This window comes from Heteronotia binoei, chromosome 13 (assembly GCF_032191835.1).
Source record: "Heteronotia binoei isolate CCM8104 ecotype False Entrance Well chromosome 13, APGP_CSIRO_Hbin_v1, whole genome shotgun sequence".
Lineage (NCBI taxonomy): Eukaryota > Metazoa > Chordata > Lepidosauria > Squamata > Gekkonidae > Heteronotia > Heteronotia binoei.
In genome coordinates, this window is record NC_083235.1 from 71386634 (window position 1) to 71405762 (window position 19129).

At 50.9% G+C, this 19129-nt stretch overlaps 1 protein-coding gene across 1 annotated transcript in view; it reads right to left on the reverse strand.

Moving 5' to 3' along the window:
- MXRA7 (matrix remodeling associated 7) overlaps positions 1-19129 on the reverse strand; it is a 99046-nt gene that overhangs the window by 51150 nt on the left and 28767 nt on the right. The window contains exon 2 of the mRNA XM_060253498.1: positions 5621-5681. Within this exon, the coding sequence (XP_060109481.1) occupies positions 5621-5681 (61 nt within the window). The remainder of the gene's footprint in view (positions 1-5620; positions 5682-19129) is intronic.

Consider the following 19129-nt stretch of genomic DNA (forward strand, 5'->3'; position numbering starts at 1 on the left):
TGCCACCTTGTCTCTGCTCCCGTGTTTATTACAGCAGTGCAATACACAGGAACGGACCAGAAGAAACTTCCTGTCATGAAGATAACATACATGTGCTTAGTTTCTAATGTGAACATGCAGTTAGAGGATCAGGACCAGTAAAGAAATGGGAGCAACTCCTAGTTTCTGTTATGAGCTTCAGCAAATTTCATGTACAGTGCTGCTGCTGCTGCTGCTGCTGCTGCTGCTGCTGCTGCTGCTTCTTCTTCTTCTTCTTCTTCTTCTTCTTCTTCTTCTTCTTCTTCTTCTTCTTCTTCTTCTTCTTCTTCTTCTTCTTCTTCTTCTTCTTCTCCTCCTCCTCCTCCTCCTCCTCCTCCTCCTTCTCCTCCTTCTTCTCCTCCTCCTCTTCCCCTGGCCATGTGGCCATGATGTGTGAGGATTAAAAATGGTCCATAAGTATTATAATCCTCCTGAGCCAATAGGATTACAGATATGCATGGAGCCTAAAGGGGACAATAACAAAGTGGGACAAGGAGGGTCCATCTGTGCTCGTCCCCCTTTTTTGCAAGACAGACACAGCATGGACACAGCAAGAAATGAGCAGCGATGATGTATTGATCAGTGGGGAGGGGAAAAGAGTAGCACTTAAATGTTCAGATGACAGTGCAGCCAGTTGGCCTTAGATGGGGAATCCCATGAGTCAAAATTCCTGGTCTGTTGCAAAGCCATCTCACTGGTCTTCGACAAGTTGCTGTCTTTTGGCCTAACCTGCATCAAAAGATTGGGCACGGGATAAAAACAGCTAGCCTCCATGTCAGCGCTGTAGCCAGGATACGGAAGGTAGGGGGGCCTCTGAATTTTTCAGGGGGCACTCAGCAGCCCCACCCCATAGCCTTCTCTTTGGTTCCCTTCAAATCAAAGTACTGCCCACCCTGTGGGTGACGGGGAAGGGAGAGCAGCAGCAACGAGCAGACCACTCAAATAGCACATGGGGCTGGCAGCAAAAGCAGCCTCCCCCTGCGAGTTAAAGGGCCCCACACACTATTTGAGTGGCAGGGAAGGGAGGGCAACGGGGATGAGAATGGCAGGTAGGGAAGAGAAGACTCTTCTCTTCCCTCCCTGCCACTCTCATCGCTGCTGCCCTCTCTTCCCTATCACTCAGGGACCTCAGTGGGGCACAATGCCATAGAGTTCACCCTCCAAAGCAGCCATTTTTCTCTGTGGGAACTGATCTCTGTAGTCTGGAGAGAAGTCATTCCAGGGGATCCCTAGGTCTCACCTGGAGAGAAAGAGAGTGCGTATGAGTGAGTGAGCATGTCTGGGGTTGGGGCTGAAGTGCACTCCCCCCAGCTGCACAACCCCTGCATACCTGCGCTGAGGGGGGAGGCTCAAGAGGGTGGACAGGGCCTGGGCCAGCCTGCAACGCAGAGGTGGGGGGCACTCCCAGGAGGCAGGGTGATGGGAGGTTGGAAAGGAAGCTCTGAAGTGCCAGCCACTCAACCAGGAGGACTAGGAGGAGATCCTGGATGACTAGAGAGTCACCCAGGCGGGTAGGGGAGGTGGGCTCGACCCCTCCTGGGTTTGCAAAGCCCCCTCTCTCTGTGTTTCACCCAGCCCAGGGAGCGGAAGACAGCCAGTGACCGGCTGCAAGGCTGCCCGGGCAGGAAAGAAAGCAAGAGAGTCCATCTGGCGTTCTCACAGAGGGGTGCAAAAGCCGGAGCCTGTCTTGTGCTAGCAGGGAGAAGGAGGAGGGACCCGGAGTGTGTAGGGAGAAGAGGTTGAATGAACAGCCTTTTGACCTCGGCACCTTTCCCCAAAAAGTCCATGTCAAGCCCGACTGGGAAAGGTGACTGCATTGAGCCCGGCAGCAGGCAGGGAAGCCCAGCTGCTCCACCCATGATCCTTCCCCTCCCACCCTAGTGGAGTCGGCTTCAGCCTCCCGGCACTGGCTGGCCGCAAGTAAGCAAGGGGGTGCACCTTCAGGCAGCGGCGCAGTGCAGAGCAGCCACAGACCTGACTCTGGCCCAGGCAGCCACAAGGCCGGATGTGTCTCACCTCTCCGCACCCCAACGGCAATGCCGGGGTGGGGTACCAGCCTCGGGTGACTCCTCTGGGGGCACTGAAACTGCTCCTCGCTTTCTGGCTCAGCAACGCTGCTCTCCTTTCCCTGCTACTAAAACAGCATGAGGGGCCAACCCGTGGCAGAAGCAGTCCTGGCCTTCCACCCATTTAAAGGGCCCAATGATCAGCTGATCGGTGGGCCCTTTAACTGGCAGCCGGATGCTGAGGGCTGCTTCTGCCGCTCACCCCGCTCAGGATTTGAGTGATGGGGAAGGGAGGGCAGCGGGAAAGAGAGCAGAGACCCTGGGGGCTGGGAGGGGGTCCAAAGTCAGGGGGCTTCACCCAGAAGTCAGGGGGCTGTGCCCCCACAGGCCCCCTCGTAGATACGGGCCTGCTCCATGTATATCCTCTTAAGCTCCTTAGTAGAAGAGTGGGATAACAATGTGTTCTGCATAAGTTTATCAATCTTCTTCCAGTTAATGTAACTACAAGAAAAAACTGTCAATAACTGCTTGACGGCTCCTTTGTAAGCCAGCATCCGTGATTCTCTCATACATGCCCAACCCTAGTGACGCTGGGACAAGACATCAGGTTCAGAGTTGCCAATTTGACTGGCGGGAGGGACCCAGCCTACTCTGATCTGCAAAGTTGTTTATGGAATGGAGATGAATGTAATTGCCAAACTACTGTAAACAGCACAGCTATAGAGGCCAATTAAAAATTCAGCAACTCTTGCTGGGATACATGCTAGCAAGTTGTTGAAGCAGGATCATTGCATAAAATATACAATTTGCAAAAAACTTCCTGAAAAGGTCTTAAGCATCCACATGTTTTGTATGTCACCATCTGGGTAACGTTTTGTGTTACCCTCTCAAATTAGTCAAGTAATCATTTTCTAATTAGCTGACTGACTAATCACTTAAACACACCAGATAAACCACTCCAGAGATCAGATCCCTTCCAGACTTGGCAAGTAGTATTTGGGTGGCTTTTTAAGTTGCTGTAAAGCAAAAGATGGTGGTAGTAGCTGAAAACATGTTGAAGCGGAATGTTGAAGAAGATAGAAGAAATTGGATTTATATCCCGCCCTCCACTCCAAAGAGTCTCAGAGCGGCTCACAATCTCCTTTACCTTCCTCCCCCACAACAGTCACCCTGTGAGGTGGGTGGGGCTGGAGAGGGCTCTCACAGCAGCTGCCCTTTCAAGGACAACCTCTGCCAGAGCTATGGCTGACCCAAGGCCATGCTAGCAGGTGCAAGTGGAGGAGTGGGGAATCAAACCCGGTTCTCCCAGATAAGAGTCCGCACACTTAACCACTACACCAAACCAGCTCTCCACACCAAACCAGCTCTCAAGTGATATCTTGAGGGATATCACTATGGAGATGGTCTTCAAGAAAGCTCTTGATTTTAAATATTTTCGTTTTGGAACTAAAAATGGGCAACTTATTTTACATCAAGGTTGGCAGGCACAGCCTGGCAACTGGCAGAAGTTAAGGGGCAGGGACATGAAAGGGTGCCAGGTGGCTGCTGGCAACCCCCAAGAACAAGTGAGGGCAAGGCCTAGTGCACCAGCTTTATGCCAGCACCGCTATATAACTTCTGGTTTAAACTGAAAGTGACATAAAGACATGCTCTAGCATTTCACAAAAATGCTATGGTTTTATCACAGAGTTTCTGCAGAATGCTAGTGTCGTGTCACTTCTGGTTTAAATATGTGACTCCTGTGATTCTCAGATTTGATGGTGGTTCTGTTGGGCTTGTTGGCTCTGTTTGCATGTGTATTTGGCTACTGGCTTTTGGATTTGACCTGTGTGTTTGGTTATTGGCTTTTGAATATCCCCCTCCCGTAAGAAACAATAGAGACAAATAGGATGGCTGGGGATACCTTGTTCAGGGTCCTACGGATTGGACTCCTTGGTCTAGTTTGCTTGAAACTTGGGGGAATCTGTAATGGCCAGGTTGTGCTAGATCTCCCACAATTTTAGTTTCATTTGGTTGAATAGCAGTCTCTGCAGTTTCTCTGGAAAATGTCCCCCATAAGGAATAATTGAACCTATAGAATCTTACCCCCCCAAATTGAACCCAAATTCCAGAATGGTATCAGGGGACTTGAATACATCTGAATATTAGCATTTAGATCTGTCCTGAAATCCAAATTTGAAAAACACTGATTTTTTTAAAAAAAACAAAACATGCACATCCCTATATTTCAACATTTTCTCTGAAACCATGAGGACTAGAACTTAATTTTAAATAAAATGAAAACTGGGATTCTAATGAGATGCCTAGAGCTGGTGTTTTTGGAGACACTTTTTGTTTGTGTTTAATTTAAAAAAATCTACCGAAACTGTTTCAAGCAGTGACCAAGCGTCCATCCTTTTGTAAAGTAATGTTGCCAGCAGACCTAGAATCAGTTAGGAAGTCTACATGGGATTCCCTTATTCTAGACTGATGAAATGTAACCGTACAGAAATGACAATAGCCCCAATATCTGTTTTTCAGTTGAGCTAGAATTACTGCTAAGTGGAAATCGTGTCCTGGGGTCACAGAAGGGACATAGGGTGGCAGCAAGAATCTTGTAAGAGCACCCACAGCCTGGCTATTGCATACAGTCTTACAGAATTAAGGGCAGTGCTGGTCTGGCAGTCGCCTTAACGTGACATCCACCCACTTGGCCATTAATTTACAGGCTTGGCAAGCACCCAGTTTCCCATCTTTTGCCCAGTTAATTCAACAGCACCCTAACTTATCCTAAGGATCCCCTATTACACAGGTCTCCTGGGAAACTGCCATTATTTCACTAAAAAAAATATAATTTCCAGCAGCAGTCTTGCCTTTTGTTCTTCCCCTGCTTTTCATAGCAACTGAAAGAATTAACAGCTCAATAAGCAGGAGGAGGAAGCAGCCTGCTTTGCGTATCAGCTGCTTGGGGGCACGCAGTTAATCCTCTGCCTTCCCCTGAGAGGGATGTGGCAGTGCCCTGGCCTGCTTCACTGGAAGCCATATTTATAGAAAGTGACAGCGTTGCCCTAGTCTTTTGGTAGAGCCTAGGATTCAACTCAGACTCTCCAGCTCACGCGCAGCATGCAGGGCTCTGATGGACACAAAGAGGAACGCTTGCCTGCCACATTCTTCCTCCTCCCTGTGCCTTTCTCTGTTAGGAAGAAAGAAATGGGAAGCAACAGCTCACTGGACTCTCATCTTTACTGGGTCAAGGGAGAGGCCCGGAGCATAGAATATATCGGATTCTGATCTTAAACACTACAGTTCTTTATCAGTCCCTTCAGTTGCATCCCAAGGCTGGTGTATGTGGGACTGTGGGCGTCTGTGCACAGCAGCCCTCCCCACCCCTACCCCCAGTAGGATTTCTGGTGTTCTTTTAATGTGGTAGCAATACAACTGAGGTTTGCCGCTGGAAAGTTTTCCAGTTGCTCTACACAGTCTCCTTGTACGTTATGAGAAGAGGGAGGGGGTAAGCGTCATATTTTGGGAGGGACATCAACTTTCCCCAAATTGCTTGGTTGGCTGTAAAGAACGTTGGTTCCCTGCCACCAATCATGATACAACCCAGAACTTACCATTTTCAGAATCAAGTTCCTTCTCCACCAGTTTCTCAGTTTCTGATTCTTGGTCTTCCTCCTGCAACAGGAGAATTAAACACAGGCTTGCTGTCAAGTTACTGATTGCAAAGGCACATCGCAAAGCAAACTGAACCACCGCATATCACAAGTCATAACAGCTCAGAGGCAGGTCTCCTTTGATCTCTCAGAAAAACAGCCTTAAATAAATCCCTCGTTCAACTTTTATTTCCCTCCACAGCAAAAATGAGGCAATGCAAGTTTAATTTAGGGTTGCCAACCTCCAGATAGTGGCTGGAGATCTCCTGGGATTACAACTGACTTCCAAATGACAGAGATCAGTTCACCAGGAGAAAATGGATGCTTGGGTAGGTGGACTCGATGGCATTATACCCATTGAAGTCCCTCCTTTCTCCAAATCCCACCCTCTTCAGGCCCCACCCCCAGAATCTCCAGGTATTTCCCAACGTGGAGCTGGCAAGCCTCCCCAAAATCCACACCGTAACAAACCCTGGGTGCACACCTGCTATTTCTTAAAACACAGTGACAGAATAAGTGGACCCAAGGAATGAGCCTGAAACAGAGAGTACTGTGGATGTTTCCCTATAGGACATGAAATATATATATGAGGGGGCGCTTTCTAAAGCAAAGGTAAACCCTTCCATGGCTAGCATGTATATAGTCTTAAAACGCCTCTCTTCTACTTTACATTTAACATATACAGAAGTGCACACAACTATCCTTTGACAAGTGAATGATGGACAACTTCTCACTGTGTCAGAAAAATGTTTTACGTTAAGCAAGTTTGGCCCCCTCTGCTCTAGTGCCCTTCTGAAGCAGCAGGGCTGTTCAAACTGGAAGGACGCCCTTACTGGGTCCAAGCAAGGCATATAAAATGTTCACGGCCCTGCTTGGAATGAGTAGAGCCATGCCTTCCCCCACCGAAGGAGAACAAAGGCAGCTAATGCAAGCATAAAGAGTATGCTTTTTGTCAGGAATGTGGTGAGAAAGGAACTAAAACAGGAGTTGCCTCCTTCCAGGAAAGGTCTTGGGAACTCTAAAAGCAACTGGAGAAAAAAGTTTTTAAACATTGTTGTATCCTGGCCAAGTTGGGGAATGTGTATTATTCATTTGCCTTTTGGTTGCTTCTTGCATTCTCTGGTTCCTGACTCACCAAACAGACAGAAGCCCTGCATCTTCACCTCCTACGCACACATATTTATTTTAGACAATGATTCCAAAAATGGAAGCTTCCTTAGCCTTCTCATTCATGTTTTTCCCCAGCCCATATTTGAGGGAAAGAGGAAGTTATGACCCAACAAGCTAGGATTTCTTTAATGCATCGTTCTGGAAAGAATTCCAGGGACAAGATGACTCAGCTTGGTCCCTTTGCACAGTAAGGAATATACCAGACATGGCTCTATACATGGCAGTGGTTGTTATTGTAAAGTTCTGGCTACAGCACATAGTAGTTTCATCCCACTGGTTAAGTTGTTGGTCCTCATCTACAGAATCTTTCATCTGTCCTGCCTTTATCAACCATCTCTCTTGGTGTGTTACCAGGTGTGTGCGATACTGAAAAGAAGAGGTTCAGACAAGGAGGTGGACCTAAAGTAGACCAGAAGCGTAGAGCCCCTGTGTCCCCACCAGATTACTCCGTAGGTGTGACACAGTGCTGACAAGATTGAAACATAGTTAGTATAGAGATGTTGCAAGAATGAATGAGAAATGCAAAGTACTTTCTAGACAGATAGGTCTGTGTGTGTGCGTGTGTGGGGGGGTTACAACAAGGAAACAGCTAAGTTCAGCAGGGATCAGGTCTGCCTTCCTCTATAAGGCCTACTTTTTGTGACATTTTAGAAAATTGATTTTTTCCAGACCTAACGGAAAACTGATCTAGTGCTTTTGAGGTACCAAGTTGTTAGTCATCTCCAGTGGTTCAGTAGTAGAGCGCCTGTTTGGCATGCATAAGGTCCTAGGTTCAATCACCGGCATCTTCAGTTTAAATGGTCAAGTATTAGGAATGTGAAAGACCCCTGCCTGGAGAATCCTGGAGAGCCACTGACAGATTCAGTATAAGGCAGAGGTATGTGTTTATGTGAAGGCCCATATCACACGGCAATGAATTTAAGGATTAATTGTTGACCAGATTGGGGGAGATCCTTTTGTTCATTTTAGCTGCCTTCTCATGATAATGCAATATGAAATAACCATGACTGCATTATCTGGGACTCATAGGGCGTTTTCGCACTGACCTTACGCCGGAGCGACGTCCCTCTTCACCGCGCACCGTCTGCGCGGATTTTGTACTAATTGCTCCGCAGAACCTGGAAGAGCTGCAAAGTCCCGTGGCTTTTGCGTCGCAAATGTAAACCGCCAAAAACCAGTTTACATTTGCGACGCAAAAGCCGCGGGACTTTGCGGCTCTTCCGGGTTCTGCGGAGCAATTACTGCGAAATCCACGCAGACGCTGTGCGGTGAAGAGGGACGTCGCTCCGGCGTAAGGTCAGTGCGAAAACACCCATACTGTATTTTTAGTATTATCAGGGTTTTTTTTTATTATCAGAAACGCACAGCAATGCAGTTCCAAATGAGTATGCAAATGAGTTCTTGCTGGGGTTTTTCTACAAAAAGCCCTGTGTAAAACAATAGTTATATCAGGGGGTGTGACCTAATATGCAAATGAGTTCCTGCTGAGCCTTTTCTACAAAAAAGCCCCGCGTATTATACTTTGAGTACTCAGACAACATGAGCTTCTTAAAAGCTGTGCCAATGCTGTATGTTCTTTCACAAGACTCTTGATCTTGGCTCTATATCCCTCATACAAGCATAGCATTTGGAGCAAAAGCCCTGATCCACAAGATCCCATTAAACAGTCAGGGAAGCTGTTCAAGACCATCACAAGTCCAGGAATTCTGTGATGGAGGAATGCTGTTCCAAGAATGTGAAGCCTTCTGCAAAATGCTCATACGTGCAAAACATCAGTAAAACAGAGTCCTAACTCACTTAAAGCTTTTAGGGACGAAAGCCAGGGGTTCTCCATTGTACCCTGCTGTAAATTTCCCAGGGGTATCTACCTAATCATAGCAGCAATAAAGTGCCTAAGTACAGGGACCTTTTGAGTCTAATGCAGTTCTTACAAATTAGACCCACATGTCCATGTGATGCATTTCCCCTCATGTAGGCAGGGTTAGGAATCACTCTCATGTCTGCAAAATACAAGTTTTGAATTGGATCTTTGAGCTACATGGAGTTACATGGAAAATACATGATTACAGGCACAATCATAAGCAGAATTATGCCTTTCTAAGCCCACTACAGTACTGCAGTCCTAAACTCTGCTCACGACGTGAGCTCGATCCCCGGCGGAAGCTGGGTTTTCAGGCAGCTGGCTCCAGGTTGACTCAGCCTTCCATCCTTCCGAGGTCGGTAAAATGAGTACCCAGCTTGCTGAGGGGAAAGTGTAGATGACCGGGGAAGGCAATGGCAAACCACCCCGTAAAAAGTCTGCCGTGAAAACGTTGTGAAAGCAACATCAACCCAGAGTCGGAAACGACTGGTGCTTGCACAGGGCACCTTTCCTTTTCCTAAGCCCACTAAATTCAGTGGATGTAAAGGGTGTACCTCTGTTTAGGATTGCGCTGCAAATCTCTCTAAATGTTTGCATATACTTCAATCCAGAAAGTATACACTAGGCTGAGAGGCATTTCATCTCTTGGTGTTCTTTCTATGATTTCTGTCCTGCCCATTCTCCAGTGAGTTCAGGGCTATGTATATGGTCCTTCCCTCCATTTTATTATCACAATGGCCCCAGGAGGTAGGCTAAATGAGAGAGAGTGACTAGCCTTCAATCACTCAAGGAATTCCTGGGACTCTTTTGTGCTTTCTTCTTACAGCTTTTGTCCATGGTATCTCTCAGTTCAAACATGCAGAAGAACCACTTGGATCAGCTCTCAGTTCTTTGAAAACTTTTTTGCAGACTCGTCTTTTTTAGCTTCAGATCCTGGTGATGCTCTTTTAGGCTCTAACAAGGTCTGCCATAAACTGAATACCAAGCAGTGAAGAAAGTCAGTGCTTGAATTAGTTTATTTTGTGATGAAGTAGTATATTTCAAAGCATTTGTCACCTTCCCTTTACCAAATCTTATAATGAAAAATGCTTTCTAACCAGAGTGGCATGGTAGAGAGTGTTGGGTTTAGCTGAGGGAGAGCCAGTTCGGTTCTGCTAGGAAAGGTATCGTCAGCCCTACAAGAATGCCAGTGTGGTTAACTAGCAGAGTTAAGGAAGCTATAAAAGCTAAACAGGCTTCCTTAATTTTTTTTTTGTCCAAATTAGGACAGCAGGAGACGCACAGCCTCTGACAAAAAAAATGCAAGGCAGGCAAAATGAGAACTGAAAGAGCCCACGACTAAAAGCAACAGAATTTAGGGAACCAGCTGGGCTGAGAGGAAGATACTGTTTTCCCACCGCACCCCAGTGAATGCCTTCAGTGCTATTATGAGTCTTCTGCAGACTGTGTGTGCAGGATACTGCCTGTTACATTGCCAGTAACAAGCCTCCAGTCTTCATGTACCTTGCAGCTCCCCCTTTCCACCACGCTGAGGTGCCAGGAGCTTTGGATGCAGCCCAAGGGCACACTGGAATGGAAAATGACTTGAATGGTTATGCCTTAGCATACAGTTGAAAGCATGGGAAGCCATCAGTGGGGGTAGGTAAGGGGGCATGGGGTTTCTCATGCTCACATTGCACATTCCCCTGCATAGGCTTGGTATGCCCAGCCTGATATCCCCTGCAGTCAAGTGTGCTGTGTGAAGAAGAAGAAGAAGAAGAAGAAGATATTGGATTTATATCCCGCCCTCCACTCCGAAGAGTCTCAGAGTGGCTCACAATCTCCTTTCCCTTCCTCCCCCACAACAGACACCCTGTGAGGTACAAGAAGATATTGGATTTATATCCCGCCCTCCACTCCGAAGAGTCTCAGAGCGGCTCACAATCTCCTTTCCCTTCCTCCCCCCACAACAGACACCCTGTGAGGTAGATGAAGATATTGGATTTATATCCCGCCCTCCACTCCGAAGAGTCTCAGGGAGGCTCACAATCTCCTTTACCTTCCTCTCCCATGACAGACACCCTGTGAGGTAGATGAAGATATTGGATTTATATCCCGCCCTCCACTCTGAAGAGTCTCAGAGCGGCTCACAATCTCCTTTCCCTTCCTCCCCCACCACAGACACCCTGGGAGGTGGGTGGGGCTGGAGAGGGCTCTCCCAGCAGCTGCCCTTTCAAGGACAACCTCTGCCAGAGCTATGGCTGACCCAAGACCATGCCAGCAGGTGCAAGTGGAGGAGTGGGGAATCAAACCCGGTTCTCCCAGATAAGAGTCCGCACACTTAACCACCACACCAAACTGGCATCTGGGACCCATTCAGCCCCACAAAGTAGTTCCAGAAATCCCCATAGAGTTCTTAAGCCAAATCTCCCTTCTGTAATCTGGAATGGGGAAGTGGGGGGTGGAGATTGGCCCACTTGGCAAGGCAGCATGCAAAGGAGCAGCCGCTCAGCTTTCCTGGGTCATGGACCGTGGCACCCTTGAGTTCACGATCTCTTGTTGTTTGCTGTGACTTGGAGAATGGCATCCACACGGACAGCGAGGAAGAAAGAGGGCAATGGAAACTTTTCTGCCTGGGGGAGGAGGCACAGGGACATCTGGAGGACTGCCATCTGGGGACATCTGGAGGACTGCCATGTCCACTGGCAGTTTAGACAGCTGCCGTAAAAGACAAAGGTCGTTTTTCTGGAGGCTTAATGAAGGGGCCTCCTTACCCAACAGCTGCCCAGGCTCCTGAATCGTCCTCTGGATTTCTGCAGCTGTTTTTGTTCTTTCTCTTTCCACCAATCTCACTCTCTCAATACGTCTTCAGCCACAGAAGTACCTTGCAGACATTTGCTCTTTGCAGCCTTCACTCCAAAGCTAACACTAAGGCACAGCTGATCATTTGGGCATCACATAGTTATGGCTCTTGGCTGGATAGTTACTTTAGAACTAGAGTTAATTGGCTGGGATGCAAAGCAGGACTTTTTTTTTGTAGTAGGAACTCCTTTGCATATTAGGCTACACACCCCTCTAAAAAGGTTATACACCATTTTTTTACTGGACATAACTGTAAATTGTATGCAACTGTAAGATGACGAGAAAGAAGAATACTTCAAATAAACGACTGGCTACGTCGATGGTGTCGTCAGGAAAGATTCGGATTTTTGGACCTTGGCTTACACTTTCAAGATGGTTGTCTTCTATCGGGAGATGGTTTGCACCTTACAGCGGTAGGGGAAAGGGTGTTTGGTAACTGCCGTGCTAACCTAATAAGGAGGGCTTTAAACTAAATTGTACGGGGGAGCGAGACAATAATTCAAAGCCTCGTATGATGCCACAAACTGGGGATAAGAACATTAAAGATTTGCAAAGAGTGGCACATATGCTAAGTAATAATTTGCAGGCTTGTACGGAAACTAAACCCTCGTGGATTCTGATGTCTCTACACTAATGCACAGAGTATGGGAAACAAACAGGAGGAACTGGAAGTCCTAATACAGGAAGGAAACCATGACATAATAGGCCTTAGTGAAACTTGGTGGAATGACACTCACAACTGGAATATTAGGATTCAGGGGTACAACTTATTTAAAAGGGACAGGTAAATGAGAAAGGGCGGAGGCATAGCAGTATATATGAAAGAGGTACCGTATTTTTCACACCATAAGACGCACTTCCCCCCCCCAAAAAAAAGTGGGGGGAAAAGTGTGTGCATCTTATGGAGCGAAGGTACCGTACGTACCTTCCTCCGGGGGGGGGGGGGGGCGATCCGCTGCCTCCGTCCCGGCGCTTCCCTGTGCCTGCCTGCCTGGCTCCAGCTCTGACGCTTACAGCAAGCGCCAGGATCGCTCCCTCCGCCCTCCGATCCCGGCGCTTGCTTTAAGCATCAGCGCTGAAGCCATGCAAACAGGCAGGGAGAAAGCACGCCACCCCCTCCACAGCCGGCGCTCGCGAAGCGCTGGGTTTGCGGAGGGGGTGGGTGCTTCCTCTGTGCCTGTCTGCCTGGCTTCAGCTGCTGCTTATAGCAAGTGCTGGGATCGGAGGGCGGAGGGAGCGATCCTGGCGCTTGCTGTAAGCATCAGTTGAAGCCAGGGAGGCAGGCACGGGGAAAGCACGCCACCCCCTCCACAAACCCAGTGCTTCACTAGCGCCGGCTGTGGAGGGGGCGGCGTGCTTTCTCCGTGCCTGCGTGCCTGGCTGGGAGACAAGCGGCGAGATCGCTCCCTCCGCCCCCATCGCAAACCCAGCACTTCACTGGGAGCGATCTCGCCGCTTGTCTCCCAGCCAGGCATGCAAGTGCAAGGGAAGCACGCCGGCGCCTGCGTGCCTGGCTGGGAGACAAGCGGCAAGATCACTCCCTGCGAAGTGCTGGGTTTGCGGTGGGGGCGGAGGGAGTGATCTCGCCGCTTGTCTCCCAGCCAGGCACCTGAGCCTAATGGTCCGGAGCATCCAATGGACCGAAAAATACGGTATTTACTTGTGAGGAAAAGGGTGAATCTGAGCATGGCAGCTCAGTTGAGAGTCTCTGGGTAAAAATAAAAGGAGTAAGAAAGAACAGTGATATTATTGTGGGGGTCTGCTATAGACCACCAAGTCAGGCAGAGGACTGGATGAGATACTTCTACAGCAGACTGCAAAGTTCTCCAAGAGAAGGGATACAGTGATCATGGGAGATTTCAATTACCCGGACATCTGTTGGAAGTCCATCTCTGCTAAAAATGAAAAGTCAAATTAAAAAAAAAAAGTTGTCTTGCTGACAACTTTCATTTCCAGAAAGTGAAGACGGAAACAAGGCGATCTGCTATCTTGGATCTGATTCTTACCAACAAGGAATAATTGATTGAAGAAGTAGAAATAGTGGGCACCCTGGGCAGTAGTGACCATGTGATTTTGGAATTTACAGTCTTAGGGAAGGGAAAGGCTATACATAGTCAGACTTATAAGTTGAACTTCAGAAAGGCAAACTTTGATAAACTTAGAACTATGCTGGGTAAAATCCCATGGTCAGAAATACTTAGGAGGAAGGGGGTTCAGGAGGGGTGGGAGTTTCTTAAAAGCGAAATACTGAAAGCGCAATCACAGACGATTCCTATGAGAAGAAAAAATGGAAAAAGCCTAAAGAACCCGAAGTGGCTCCATAAACAGCTCTCTAAAGACTTGAGAAGGCTCGGCCCTTTCAGCCAAGCCGGCGTAGCCGGCGTTCGGGCTGAGGGCCGCTTTTGCCCCCGCGGAAGAATAGGGACAGTGATTGACAGGTAAGTCAATCCGGGGTTTAGGAGGGGTGTGGCGTCAAGGCTATATAAGCCTTGGCCCCGCCCTAAATGGGGGTGGTTGTCTTTTGGCTCTCTGAAGGAGAGCCTCGGGTGTTGCAGCGTCGTCCTTAGGCCGGCGGGTCTTGGAGCGACGAGGGATCGGAGCGTCGGGAGCGGAGTACTGGCGCAGGCGTGGGCGTTAGCGCTGGCGGCCGGTGGTGGATCGTCGCGAACGGCGGTTTGGTGACAGGCGCGGGTGGCTCTTGGCGCTAGCGGCGGCTGAATTAGAGGGCCCCGGGGGAGCTTGAGGGGAGCTTAGCTGGGCTATCGGCGGCCGGGCTCGGCCCTGGAGCGGGCGGCAGCCGCGTTGCGTGGCGTAGTCCATTTGGTTGGGGGTTTTTCCTTGGGCACTGCATTGGGTGCTGGTGGCGGTCAATCTCACGGCGGAGCCCCTGGTTACTGGGTAGCCCTCTTCTCGGGGCGGTTGGGTAACCCCGTGCTTTGCACGAGGCGCGCGCGGCGGCCATTTTGCGAATTTTTTCGGCGGCAAGGAGTCACGGCGGCCATCTTGCCTGGCCGTTATAAACGGCCATTTTCTGTGCGCAGCGAGGGGCATTTTAAACTTGGTCCAGTTTACAGGCGCTTGCAGGGGTTGGTTTTGGTCCCCAGTTGGGCACGATAGACTAAGCGGGGGCCTGGAGGCGGGGCCCTGATCCGGGGGGGTTTCTGTTCCTCGGGGGGCCTGCTTTGTGCCAACTGACATCGGATTAAGACCCTGTGAGGAGGAATTTGCTGTGGGGGGCGGCCATTTTGAGGACGAAATCTTTGGTGGGGGTGGAGTTGCCTCGCCCTGTGTGTTCCCCGTTTGAAAGGAACACATAGCTATCTGCTACTTTGCCCGGTGGGTGGAGTGCCTTGCCCTGTGGGGTCCTTGCTAAAAGGAACACATCTTTAAAAGGGAACACATAAGTATCTGCTGCTTGGCAGAGGGGTGCTGGTGTGTAGGGGTATTACCGACGAACAGTAATAAGGGCAGGGTTATTAGTATGGCTCCTAAAAAGGGTCAAGGGAAAAGCAAGGGCAAGCAGCCTGCACGCCCTCCCCGTGTGCGCTCTGTGGATGAGCGGGCTCAGAGCGAGCAGGTCCGGTTGGCTATCATCAACCAGGTTGATGCTTTAGAGCAGCAACAGCTTGCAGCGGGGGCCCCCATTTGGCAAGGGCGTCGTTGCGCTTCAGGGCGGTCGACGCGCCTTGCTTTTGAAACCGAAATGCTTGCCAGGCTGTCTGCATTGCAGGGTGGAGTGGCGATTCCTGAGCAGCAGCCAGAGCCGGACGAGGAGGAGGACCCTGGCGAGGGACCATCTGGTGAGCAGCTGAGTGGTGGTGTTGGCGGTGGCTTAGGGCCACAAAACCCGGCAGGTGGAGGAACTCCGGTTGGCGCTGGGGGTAAGTTGTTTCCACAACAAACTCACGGGTGGCCCTGGGCGCCGGTACAGTTGCCCGCCCTCCCCCAGGGGATGGGGGGAGGAGCTTGGGGTGCAGGGCAGCCCGGCACACCCGCCGGTCAGTGGGGCGCCGCCCTGCCCTGGCTATGGGGCCTACAGAGTTCTGGCATCCAGGGGCTGGGGCTGAGCAGTGCTGGCTTGCAGATGGCAGGTTCGCAGACGGGGGCGACGACACCAGTAGTTCCCACAGGGCCGCCCCCCCAAGGGGTTCTGCCTTGGGGGGGGAAGCAATACGCTCAGATGCAGGGACTGTCGCCTGGTGGGTTTGGAAGCGGTTGGTTTTACCCGCCAACCCCTTACACCAGCATACCAGTGCATGCTTTCCCCTTCGGGGACACTTCCCTGCCGCTTGGGGATCACTTAACTGGGGCCACCAGGGAAAGGATCCTCCGGGGGGAGTATGTTGATGTCTTCGGCCTTCTCTATAGAGAGCTCGAAAAGAAAAGTAAAGACGAGCTCGACGAGAAGGACAAAGAAAAGTTAAAACGTCGCAAAGTTGATAGGACCTGGGCAAACTGGCTGCCTGGTTTCTTGATTTTTGCGGGCGTTATCGCTAGGGCGCAGCCGGCCCGGGCCGCTGCCCTTTTCCAATATATTGACATCATCTATAGGGCATACACAGACTTCGTCGGGGCAGCGTGGCTGCAATATGACGAAGCCTTCAGGATGAGGGCTGCAGTGAACCCTGGGTTGCCTTGGGACCAAGTCAACCAGCAGCTGTGGCTGCAGCTGATGTCCCCAGCGAGGCCTAATCCTGGTGACAGGTCGGACAGTGGACATTTAGTCCATAAACAACATCAGCAGCTTGCTATGGGAGCCCGCCCGTCGGCGGGCCAGCCGGTTCAACCCCGGCTGCTATGCTGGGAGTTCACTTCTAAGGGAGTGTGCTCCCGGAAGCTCTGTAAGTTCAAGCATGAGTGCCTGCTGTGTAGCGGGCTCATGCCCAGTCCGCCTGTAACAGGTCCAAGCCAAAACCTTGGGGCAAACGTCCCGGGGGCGGTGGCAACAATCAGCAGCCCCCTGGAAAAGGGGCCCAGTCCCATTCGGCTGAGGGTCCTCAATAAGTTTTTGAGGAGGTACCCGAGGAAAGCCGATGGGCAATATTTGTGGGAGGGGTTTTCATTCGGATTTAGGATTCCTTATCAGGGGCCTAGGGCCCCTTTTATGGCTCCTAACCTTAAGTCCGTTGTTGGGCTGGAACATATAGTCCGGGCAAAGATTGCCAAGGAGTGTAAGGAGGGTAGGGTCCTTGGACCCTTTAATTCGCCTCCAGTCACAACATTGCGGGTATCCCCCCTGGGGGTGGTGCCTAAGAAGGCACCGGGGGAGTTTCGCCTCATTCATCACCTGTCCTACCCCAAAGGGGCGTCGGTCAACGACGCTATACCTGAGGAACTGTGTTCGGTGCGGTACACTTCCTTTGACCAAGCGGTCAAAGTGGTGCGGGGTTGTGGAATTGGGGCTGAGATGGCGAAATGTGACATTAAGTCAGCATTTCGTCTCTTGCCAGTTCACCCCGAGGATTTTGAGCTCCTGGGTTTTTGCTTCGAGGGCAAATTCTACATGGATCGTGCCCTCCCTATGGGTTGCTCAGTATCCTGTGCCGCATTTGAGCGTTTTAGTTCCTTTATTGAGTGGGTGCTTCGGGACAGGACGGGGTGCAATGCCACAGCGCATTACCTGGATGACTACCTTCTGGTGGGTCCTCCGGGTACTGGGCAGTGCGCCATGTTGTTGGGGGCTTTTCAAGATTTGGCCAGCGAGCTTGGGGTTCCCCTGGCACAGGAGAAGACGGAGGGTCCCAGTACGGTTCTCACTTTTCTGGGGGTTGAGCTGGACACCCATACACAGGCTTCTCGGCTGCCAGTGGAGAAGGTAAGGGACCTCAGGGGCCGGCTGGCCACCTTGAAGGGTCGGCGCAAGGTTTCGTTGTTGGAGCTGCAACAATTGGTGGGTCACCTCAACTTTGCATGCAAAGTGGTGGCACCAGGGAGGGCCTTCTTGCGGCGTCTTTGTGACGCTATGCGGCAGCTGCGTTCCCCCTACCATCGGGTCCGCGTGACCGCAGGAATGCGGGCGGATCTCGAGGTTTGGGAGTTGTTTTTGGAAGCGTTCAATGGAGTTTCATTCTGGAGGGAGGAGCTGAGGATTGAAGCCGAGCTTCAGATCTCCTCTGACGCTTCCGGTTCTACTGGGTTTGGTGTGTACTTTCGGGGGCATTGGTGTGCAGAGCAATGGCCTCCGGAATGGTTGGACAGTGGGCTCTGTAGGGACCTGACCTTCTTGGAGTTTTTCCCTATCCTAGTCGCTGTTTGGCTCTGGGGTGAGCAACTAGCCAACCATTCCGTGCTCTTTTGGTGCGATAACATGGCAGTAGTACATGTTATCAACTCCTTAACGTCAAAGTCCCCGCTTGTCATGAACCTGGTGAGATCTTTTACGCTGCGTTGCCTCTGACTGAACATATTGTTCACGGCAAGGCATGTTGCGGGGGTCTGCAATGGGGTGGCGGACGCTCTATCTCGATTACAGATGGAGCGTTTTCGGCAGCTCGCCCCAGAAGCGGACTTGCGCCCGGAGCGGATGCCCTTGGACCTATGGCGGCTTGGGAAGCGGAAGCCGGTAGGGCCATTCAGTTGGCTTTAGCCCCTAGCACGAGAAGGGCTTATGATAGGGCGGCCTCTCAATTTGGGGATTTTAGGAGGGCTGCTGTATTGAAAGATTGCTGGCCGATTCCTACGGCCCACATTATGCAATTCTGTGTATATCAGAAGCAAAAGGGCTTGGGGCTAAAGACGATTAGGGGCCAACTGGCAGCGTTGGCCTTCGTTAGCAAGGCCCGGGGGTTTGTGGATAGTACGGCTGACTTTCGGATCAGGAAAATGCTGGAGGGCTGGGCCAGGGAGCGTGGCCCACGCACGGATGACCGGCAGCCTATCTCCCCATCTATTTTGAAGGGGCTTTTCAGCAGCTGGCCGGCAATCTGTTCTTCCCCCTTCGAGGCCGTGTTGTTTCATGCGGCTTCGTTGGTGGCTTTTTTCGGTGCCCTAAGGATTAGTGAGTTGGTGTTGCAATCCAAGACGGACGTTTCTATGCGGGCGCTCCAGGCAGGAGACGTCAAATTGGGTCAGGGGCAGGTCGTATTGACGATACGGCGGTCCAAGACCGACCAATGGAAAAAGGGGTCCGTCATCACTTTGGGGGAGTGTGTGGTCCAGGAGCTGTGCCCGGTGTGGGCTGTTAGGCAGTATCTTCGGTTTAGAGGTGCTGGGGAGGGCTCCTTCTTCCGGCATGAGGATGCCTCACCCCTCACCAGGTACCAGTTCTGGGCGGTGACCTGTCGGGCCCTGGCTGCGATAGGCTTGAAGGGGGTGAAGTTTGGAACCCATTCGTTTCGCATTGGAGCCGCCTCCACGGCGGCTGCAATGGGTTACACGCCGGCTTCCATACAGCGCATTGGGCGCTGGCGGTCGGCGGCCTTCAAGACGTATGTTCGCCCGTTGGGGCCATAAGGGGCGGTGGGTCAGAGCGCGGTTGGTATTGCTGTTTATGTTCACCGGTCTGACCCCTTTTTTGTCTTTCAGGTGCTGTGGCTCGTGGTGAGAGGCGGCGTATTCTCATCTGCGGGCACAGCATGGTGTTTTGGGCCGCTCATCAA